Below are 9,161 nucleotides of genomic sequence, written 5' to 3'. Positions count from 1 at the left end.
ATGTGTGGGGACAATGAATAATTATGAATGAATAAACCATATTTATTACCTCCTGCTGTGGTGGCCGTGTTCCCTCCTGTGGCGGTAGTAGTGATGCCTCCAGCAGTGGTAGTAGTGGCACCTCCAGCAGTGGTAGTTGTAGCAGCTCCAGCAGTGGTGGTAGTGGCACCTCCAGCAGTGGTAGTAGTGGCACCTCCTGCAGTGGTAGTAATGGCACCTCCAGCCGTGGTATTTGTAGCACCTCCAGCAGTGGTAGTAGTGGTGCCTGCAGCAGTGGTAGTAGAGGCACCTCCAGCAGTGGTTGCAGTGGCACCTCCTGTTGTCGCTGTTGTGGCAGCTGTGGTGGTTGCTGTTGTAGCAGCTGTTGTTGCTGTTGTTGCAGCTGTGGTGGTTGCTGTGGTTTCAACTGTTGCTGTAGTTGCTGTTGTGGCTGATGTTGTTGCTGCTGTTGTTGCTGCTGTTGTAGCCAGTGTGGCAGCTGTGGTTGCTGTTGTTGTGGCTGATGTGGTAGCAGCTGTGGTTGCTGCAGTTGCTGCTGCTGTTGTGGGTGCCGTTGTTGCTGCTGTTGTTGCTGCTATGGTGGCTGCTGTTGTTGACGTGGTTGCTGCTGTTGTTGCTACTGTTGTTGAAGCTGTGGTTACTGCGGTTGTTGCTGCTGTGGTGGCTGCTGTTGTGGCTGTTGTTGTGGCTGCTGTGGTGGCTCCTGTTGCTGCTGTTGTGGCTGTTGTTGTTGCCGCTGTAGTGGCTGCAGTTGTTGCTGCTGTTGTTGCTGCCGTGGTGGCTGCTGTTGTTGTTCCTGTTGTTGCTGCTGTTATTGCCGCTGTTGTGGCTGCTGTTGTTGCCGCTGTGGTGGCTACTGTTGTTGCTCCTGTTGTGGCTGCTGTTGTTGCCACAGTGGTGACTGCAGTTGTTGCTGCTGTTGTGGCTGCTGTTGTTGCAGCTGTGGTGGCTGCTGTTGTCGCTGTTGTGGATGCTGTTGTTGCCACTGTGGTGGCTGCGGTTGTTGCTACTGTTGTGGCAGTTGTGGTAGCTGCTGTTGTGGCTGCTATGGTTGTTGCTGCTGTTGTGGCAGCTGTGGTTGATGTGGTTGTTGCTGCTGTTGTGGCTGCTGTGGTAGCTGCTGTTGTGGCAGCTGTGGTTGTTGCAGGTGTGGCTGCTGTGGTTGTTGCTGCTGTTGTGACAGCTGTGGTTGCTGCGGTTGTTGCTGCTGTTGTGGCAGTTGTGGTAGCTTCTGTTGTGGCTGCTGTGGTAGCAGCTGTTGTGGCTGCTGTTGTGGCAGCTGTGGTTGTTGCAGTTGTGGCAGCTGTGGTTGTTGCTGCTGTTGTGACAGCTGTGGTTGCTGCGGTTGTTGCTGCTGTTGTGGCTGCTGTGGTAGCTGTTGTTGTGGCAGCTGTGGTTGGTGTAGTTGTGGCTGCTGTGGTTGTTGCTGCTGTTGTTGTCGCTGTGGTGGCTGCTGTTGTGGCTGCTGTGGTGGCTCCTGTTGCTGCTGTTGTGGGTGCTGTTGTTGCCACTGTAGTGGCTGCAGTTGTTGCTGCTGCTGTTGCTGCTGTGGTGGCTGCGGTTGTTGCTCCTGTGGTTGCTGCTGTTGTTGCCGCTGTTGCCGCTGTGGTGGCTACTGTTGTTGCTGCTGTTGTCGCTGTTGTGGCTGCTGTTGTTGCTGCTGTTGTGGCTACTGTTGTTGCCACTGTGGTGGCTGCAGTTGTTGCTGCTGTTGTGGCAGTTGTGGTAGCTGCTGTTGTGGCTGCTATGGTTGTTGCTGCTGTTGTGGCACCTGTGGTTGATGTGGTTGTTGCTGCTGTTGTGGCTGCTGTGGTAGCTGCTGTAATTGCTGCTGTTGTTCCAGCTGTGGTGGCTGCTGTTGTTGCTGCTGTTGTGGCTGCTGTTGGTGCCACTGTGGTGGCTGCAGTTGTTGCTGTTGTGGCAGTTGTGGTAGCTGCTGTTGTGGCTGCTGTGGTTGCAGCTGTTGTGGCTACTGTTGTGGCAGCTGTGGTTGTTGCAGTTGTGGCTGCTGTGGTTGTTGCTGCTGTTGTGACAGCTGTGGTTGCTGCGGTTGTTGCTGCTGTTGTGGCTGCTGTGGTAGCTGCTGTTGTTGCTGCTGTTGTGGCTATTGTGGTTGCTACAGTAGTTGCAGCTGTTGTGGCTGCTGTGGTAGCTGCTGTTGTGGCTGCTGTGGTTGCAGCTGTTGTGACTGCTGTTGTGGCAGCTGTGGTTCCTGTAGTTGTGGCTGCTGTAGTTGTTACTGCTGTTGTTGCCGCTGTGGTGGCTTCTGTTGTTGCTGCTGTTGTTGCCAATGTGGTGGCTGCAGTTGTTGCCGCTGTGGTGGCTTCTGTTGTGGCTGCTGTTGTTGCCGCAGTGGTGGCTGGAGTTGTTGCTGCTGTTGTGGCAGCTGTGGTTGCTGCAGTTGTTGCACGTGTTGTGGCTGCTGTGGTAGCTGCTGTTGTTGCTGTTGTGGCTGCTGTTGCTGCTGTTGCTGCTGTTGTGACTGCTGTGGTTTCTACAGTAGTTGCTGCTGTGGGTGCTGTTGTTGCCACTGTAGTGGCTGCAGTTGTTGCTGCTGCTGTTGCTGCTGTAGTGGCTGCGGTTGTTGCTCCTGTGGTTGCTGCTGTTGTTGCCGCTGTTGCCGCTGTGGTGGCTACTGTTGTTGCTGCTGTTGTCGCTGTTGTGGCTGCTGTTGTTGCTGCTGTTGTGGCTACTGTTGTTGCCACTGTGGTGGCTGCAGTTGTTGCTGCTGTTGTGGCAGTTGTGGTAGCTGCTGTTGTGGCTGCTATGGTTGTTGCTGCTGTTGTGGCACCTGTGGTTGATGTGGTTGTTGCTGCTGTTGTGGCTGCTGTGGTAGCTGCTGTAGATGCTGCTGTTGTCCCAGCTGTGGTGGCTGCTGTTGTTGCTGCTGTTGTGGCTGCTGTTGGTGCCACTGTGGTGGCTGCAGTTGTTGCTGTTGTGGCAGTTGTGGTAGCTGCTGTTGTGGCTGCTGTGGTTGCAGCTGTTGTGGCTACTGTTGTGGCAGCTGTGGTTGTTGCAGTTGTGGCTGCTGTGGTTGTTGCTGCTGTTGTGACAGCTGTGGTTGCTGCGGTTGTTGCTGCTGTTGTGGCTGCTGTGGTAGCTGCTGTTGTTGCTGCTGTTGTGGCTATTGTGGTTGCTACAGTAGCTGCTGCTGTTGTGGCTGCTGTGGTAGCTGCTGTTGTGGGTGCTGTGGTAGCAGCTGTTGTGGCAGCTGTGGTTGCTGTAGTTGTGGCTGCTGTAGTTGTTACTGCTGTTGTTGCCGCTGTGGTGGCTTCTGTTGTTGCTGCTGTTGTGACTGCTGTGGTTGCCACAGTAGTTGCTGCTGATGTGGAAGCTGTGGTTGCTGCTGTTGTGGCTGCTGTAGTTGTTTCTGCTGTTGTGACAGCTGTGGTTGCTGCGGTTGTTGCTGCTGTTGTGGCGGCTATGGTAGCTGCTGTTGTTGCTGATGTTGTGACTGCTGTGGTCGCTACAGTAGTTGCTGCTGTTGTGGCTGCTGTGGTAACTGCTGTTGTGGCTGCTGTGGTAGCAGCTGTTGTGGCTGCTGTTGTGGCACCTGTGGTTGCTGTAGTTGTGGCTGCTGTGGTTGTTGCTGCTGTTGTTGCCGCTGTGGTGGCTTCTGTTGTTGCTGCTGTTGTTGCCGCTGTGGTAGCTGCCGTTGTTGCCACTGTGGTGGCTGCAGTTGTTGCCGCTGTGGTGGCTTCTGTTGTCGCTGCAGTTGTTGCTGGTGTTGTGGCTGCTGTGGTAGCCGCTGTGGTGGCTGCTGTTGTTGCCACTGTAGTGGCTGCAGTTGTTGCCGCTGTGGTGGCTTCTGTTGTGGCTGCTGTGGTTGCTGCAGTTGTGGCTGCTGTGGTTGTTGCTGCTGTTGGTGCTGCTGTGGTGGCTGCTGTTGTTGCTGCTGTTGTTGCTGCTGTGGTGGCTGCCGTTGTTGCCGCTGTGGTAGCTGCAGTTGTTGCCGCTGTTGTGGCTGCTGATGTTGCTGCTGTTGTGGCAGCTGTGGTTACTGCGGTTGTTGCTAGTGTTGTGGCTGCTGTAGTTGCTGCTGTTGTAACTGCTGTGGTTGCCACAGTAGTTGCTGCTGATGTGGCAGCTGTGGTTGCTGCTGTTGTGGCTGCTGTAGTTGTTTCTGCTGTTGTGACAGCTGTGGTTGCTGCGGTTGTTGCTGCTGTTGTGGCTGCTGTGGTAGCTGCTGTTGTTGCTGCTGTTGTGACTGCTGTGGTCGCTACAGTAGTTGCTGCTGTTGTGGCTGCTGTGGTAGCTGCTGTTGTGGCTGCTGTGGTAGCAGCTGTTGTGGCTGCTGTTGTGGCACCTGTGGTTGCTGTAGTTGTGGCTGCTGTGGTTGTTGCTGCTGTTGTTGCCGCTGTTGTGGCTTCTGTTGTTGCTGCTGTTGTTGCCGCTGTGGTAGCTGCCGTTGTTGCCACTGTGGTGGCTGCAGTTGTTGCCGCTGTGGTGGCTGCTGTGGTAGCTGCTGTTGTGGGTGCTGTGGTAGCAGCTGTTGTGGCTGCTATTGTGGCATCTGTGGTTGCTGCAGTTGTGGCTGCTGTTGTTGTTGCTGCTGTGGCTGCTGTAGTTGTTTCTGCTGTTGTTGCTGCTGTTGTTGCCGCTGTGGTGGCTGCTGTTGTTGCCACTGTGGTGGCTGCAGTTGTTGCAGCTGTGGTGGCTTCTGTTGTGGTTGCTGTTGTTGCAGTTGTGGCTGCTGCTGTGGTTGCTGCTGTGGTTGCTGCTGTGGTGACTGCTGTTGTTGCTGCTGTTGTTGCTGCTGTGGTGGCTGCCATTGTTGCCACTGTGGTAGCTGCAGTTGTTGCTGCTGTTGTGGCTGCTGATGTTGCTGCTGTCGTGGCAGCTGTGGTTACTGCGGTTGTTGCTGGTGTTGTGGCTGCTGTGCTTGCTGCTGTGGTGACTGCTGTTGTTGCTGCTGTTGTTGCTGCTGTGGTGGCTGCCGTTGTTGCCACTGTGGTAGCTGTAGTTGTTTCTGCTGTTGTGACAGCTGTGGTTGCTGCGGTTGTTGCTGCTGTTGTGGCTGCTGTGGTAGCTGCTGTTGTTGCTGCTGTTGTGACTGCTGTGGTCGCTACAGTAGTTGCTGCTGTTGTGGCTGCTGTGGTAGCTGCTGTTGTGGCTGCTGTGGTTGTTGCTGCTGTTGTTGCCGCTGTTGTGGCATCTGTTGTTGCTGCTGTTGTTGCCGCTGTGGTAGCTGCCGTTGTTGCCACTGTGGTGGCTGCAGTTGTTGCCGCTGTGGTGGCTGCTGTGGTAGCTGCTGTTGTGGGTGCTGTGGTAGCAGCTGTTGTGGCTGCTGTTGTGGCATCTGTGGTTGCTGCAGTTGTGGCTGCTGTGGTTGTTGCTGCTGTGGCTGCTGTAGTTGTTTCTGCTGTTGTTGCTGCTGTTGTTGCCGCTGTGGTGGCTGCTGTTGTTGCCACTGTGGTGGCTGCAGTTGTTGCCGCTGTGGTGGCTTCTGTTGTGGCTGCTGTGGTTGCAGTTGTGGCTGCTGTGGTTGTTGCTGCTGTGGTTGCTGCTGTGGTGACTGCTGTTGTTGCTGCTGTTGTTGCTGCTGTGGTGGCTGCCGTTGTTGCCACTGTGGTAGCTGCAGTTGTTGCTGCTGTTGTGTCTGCTGATGTTGCTGCTGTCGTGGCAGCTGTGGTTACTGCGGTTGTTGCTGGTGTTGTGGCTGCTGTGCTTGCTGCTGTGGTGACTGCTGTTGTTGCTGCTGTTGTTGCTGCTGTGGTGGCTGCCGTTGTTGCCACTGTGGTAGCTGTAGTTGTTTCTGCTGTTGTGACAGCTGTGGTTGCTGCGGTTGTTGCTGCTGTGGTAGCTGCTGTTGTTGCTGCTGTTGTGACTGCTGTGGTCGCTACAGTAGTTGCTGCTGTTGTGGCTGCTGTGGTAGCTGCTGTTGTGGCTGCTGTGGTAGCAGCTGTTGTTTCTGCTGTTGTGGCTGCTGTGGTAGCTGCTGTTGTGGCTGCTGTGGTTGTTGCTGCTGTTGTTGCCGCTGTTGTGGCATCTGTTGTTGCTGCTGTTGTTGCCGCTGTGGTAGCTGCCGTTGTTGCCACTGTGGTGGCTGCAGTTGTTGCCGCTGTTGTGGCTGCTGTGGTAGCTGCTGTTGTGGGTGCTGTGGTAGCAGCTGTTGTGGCTGCTGTTGTGGCATCTGTGGTTGCTGCAGTTGTGGCTGCTGTGGTTGTTGCTGCTGTGGCTGCTGTAGTTGTTTCTGCTGTTGTTGCTGCTGTTGTTGCCGCTGTGGTGGCTGCTGTTGTTGCCACTGTGGTGGCTGCAGTTGTTGCCGCTGTGGTGGCTTCTGTTGTGGCTGCTGTGGTTGCAGTTGTGGCTGCTGTGGTTGTTGCTGTAGTGACTGCTGTTGTTGCTGCTGTTGTTGCTGCTGTGGTGGCTGCCGTTGTTGCCACTGTGGTAGCTGCTGTTGTTGCTGCTGTTGTGTCTGCTGATGTTGCTGCTGTCGTGGCAGCTGTGGTTACTGCGGTTGTTGCTGGTGTTGTGACAGCTGTGGTTGCTGCGGTTGTTGCTGCTGTTGTGGCTGCTGTTGTAGCTGCTGTTGTTGCTGCTGTTGTGACTGCTGTGGTCGCTACAGTAGTTGCTGCTGTTGTGGCTGCTGTGGTAGCAGCTGTTGTGGCTGCTGTTGTGGCACCTGTGGTTGCTGTAGTTGTGGCTGCTGTGGTTGTTGCTGCTGTTGTTGCCGCTGTGGTGGCTTCTGTTGTTGCTGCTGTTGTTGCCGCTGTGGTAGCTGCCGTTGTTGCCGCTGTGGTGGCTTCTGTTGTGGCTGCAGTTGTTGCTGCTGTTGTGGCTGCTGTGGTAGCTGCTGTTGTGGGTGCTGTGGTAGCAGCTGTTGTGGCTGCTGTTGTGGCATCTGTGGTTGCTGCAGTTGTGGCTGCTGTTGTTGTTGCTGCTGTAGTTGCTGCTGTGGTGGCTGCTGTTGTTTCTGCAGTTGTTGCCGCTGTGGTGGCTGCTGTGGTAGCTGCTGTTGTGGGTGCTGTGGTAGCAGCTGTTGTGGCTGCTGTTGTGGCATCTGTGGTTGCTGCAGTTGTGGCTACTGTGGTTGTTGCTGCTGTGGCTGCTGTAGTTGTTTCTGCTGTTGTTGCTGCTGTTGTTGCCGCTGTGGTGGCTGCTGTTGTTGCCACTGTGGTGGCTGCAGTTGTTGCCGCTGTGGTGGCTTCTGTTGTGGCTGCTTTGGTTGCAGTTGTGGCTGCTGTGGTTGTTGGTGCTGTGGTTGGTGCTGTGGTGACTGCTGTTGTTGCTGCTGTTGTTGCTGCTGTGGTGGCTGCCGTTGTTGCCACTGTGGTAGCTGCAGTTGTTGCTGCTGTTGTGTCTGCTGATGTTGCTGCTGTTGTGACAGCTGTGGTTACTGCGGTTGTTGCTGGTGTTGTGACAGCTGTGGTTGCTGCGGTTGTTGCTGCTGTTGTGGCTGCTGTTGTAGCTGCTGTTGTTGCTGCTGTTGTGACTGCTGTGGTCGCTACAGTAGTTGCTGCTGTTGTGGCTGCTGTGGTAGCAGCTGTTGTGGCACCTGTGGTTGCTGTAGTTGTGGCTGCTGTGGTTGTTGCTGCTGTTGTTGCCGCTGTTGTGGCTTCTGTTGTTGCTGCTGTTGTTGCCGCTGTTGTAGCTGCCGTTGTTGCCGCTGTGGTGGCTTCTGTTGTGGCTGCAGTTGTTGCTGCTGTTGTGGCTGCTGTGGTAGCTGCTGTTGTGGGTGCTGTGGTATCAGCTGTTGTGGCTGCTGTTGTGGCATCTGTGGTTGCTGCAGTTGTGGCTGCTGTTGTTGTTGCTGCTGTAGTTGCTGCTGTGGTGGCTGCTGTTGTTTCTGCTGTTGTTGCTGCTGTGTTAGCTGCCGTTGTTGCCACTGTGGTGGCTTCAGTTGTTGCCGCTGTGGTGGCTTCTGTTGTGGCTGCTGTTGTTGCAGCTGTTGTGGCAGCAGTGGTTACTGCAGTTGTTGCTGGTGTTGTGGCTGCTGTGGTTGCTGCTGTTGTGACTGCTGTGCTTGCTATGGTAGTGGCTGCTGATGTGGCAGCTGTGGTTGCTGCTGTTGTGGCTGCTGTAGTTGTTGCTGGTGTTGTGGCAGCTGTTGTTGCTATGGTTGTTTCTGCTGTTGTAGCTACTGTTGTGGCTGTTGTGGTGGCTGCTGTTGTTGCTGCTGTTGTGGCTGCTGTGGTTGTTGCTGTTGTGGCAGCTGTTGTTTCTATGGTTGTTGCTGCTGTTGTTGCTGCTGCAGTGGCTGTTGATGAAACAAACATAAGCAGCACATTCAGTGGAGAAGGAGCCCTTCCAGTGGACAGGAGGAGAGACAGCAGAAGTAAGCACAGGCCAATGGAAGGAGCACAGCCAGCTCAAGGGAGCACAGCAGGCCAGAAGGATGTAAGCCGGGCCCAGCCAACTAGGGAGCGCAACCAGTGGGAGGGAGCACAACCAGTGGCAGGGAAGCACAGCCAGTTGGAGGGAAGCACAGCCAGTGGGAGGGAAGCACAGGAAGCACGGCCAGTGGGAGGGAGCACAGCCAGTAGGAGGGGAGCACAACCAGTGGGAGGGATGCACAGGAAGCACGACCAGTGGGAGGGAGCACAGCCAGTGAGAGGGAAACACAGCCAGTGGGAGGGGAGCACAGCCAGTGGGAGAGAAGCACAGGAAGCACGGCCAGTGGGAGGGAGAACAGCCAGTGAGAGGGAAGCACAGGAAGCACAGCCAGTGGGAGGGAGCACAGCCAGTGAGAGGGAAGCACAGCCAGTGGGAGGGAGCACAGCCAGCAGAAGGAAGGATAGCTAGAAGAGGGGAGCACAGCCAGAGGCAGGGAGAGAAGCCAGAGGGAGGCGAGCAAAGCCAGTGAGAGGGGAGCACAGCCAGTGAGAGGGGATCACAACCAGTGGGAGGGAAGCACATCCAGTGGGAGGGAAGCACGGGAAGCACAGCCAGTGGGAGGGAGCACAGCCAGTGGGAGGGAAGCACAGGAAGCAGAGCCAGCGGAAGGAAGAAAAGCCAGTGAGTGGGAAGCACAGCCAGTGGGAGGGGAGCACAGCCAGTGGGAGGGAAGCACAGGAAGCACAGCCAGTGGGAGGGAGCACAGCCAGTGGGAGGGAATCACATGAAGCACAGCCAGTGGGAGGGAGCACAGCCAGTGGGAGGGAAGCACAGGAAGCACAGCCAGTGAGAGGGAGCACAGCCAGCGGAAGGAAGAAAAGCCA

General features: G+C 55.8%; 1 protein-coding gene across 1 annotated transcript; it reads left to right on the top strand.

Annotated features, from left to right (window-relative positions):
* Window positions 1-210: 210 nt before the first annotated feature.
* Window positions 211-8,745, top strand: LOC138301832 (platelet binding protein GspB-like). The gene is made up of 7 exons (XM_069242330.1): window positions 211-1,147; window positions 1,517-1,885; window positions 2,036-2,905; window positions 3,056-3,865; window positions 3,992-5,260; window positions 6,188-7,195; window positions 7,367-8,745. Exons 1-7 carry the CDS (start codon window positions 211-213, stop codon window positions 8,743-8,745), a joined length of 6,642 nt encoding a protein of 2,213 aa, XP_069098431.1.
* The last annotated feature ends 416 nt before the right edge of the window (window positions 8,746-9,161 follow it).

Source organism: Pleurodeles waltl, chromosome 6 (genome assembly GCF_031143425.1).
Source record: "Pleurodeles waltl isolate 20211129_DDA chromosome 6, aPleWal1.hap1.20221129, whole genome shotgun sequence".
Classification (NCBI taxonomy): domain Eukaryota; kingdom Metazoa; phylum Chordata; class Amphibia; order Caudata; family Salamandridae; genus Pleurodeles; species Pleurodeles waltl.
This window is presented reverse-complemented; position numbering and strand designations above follow the sequence as displayed.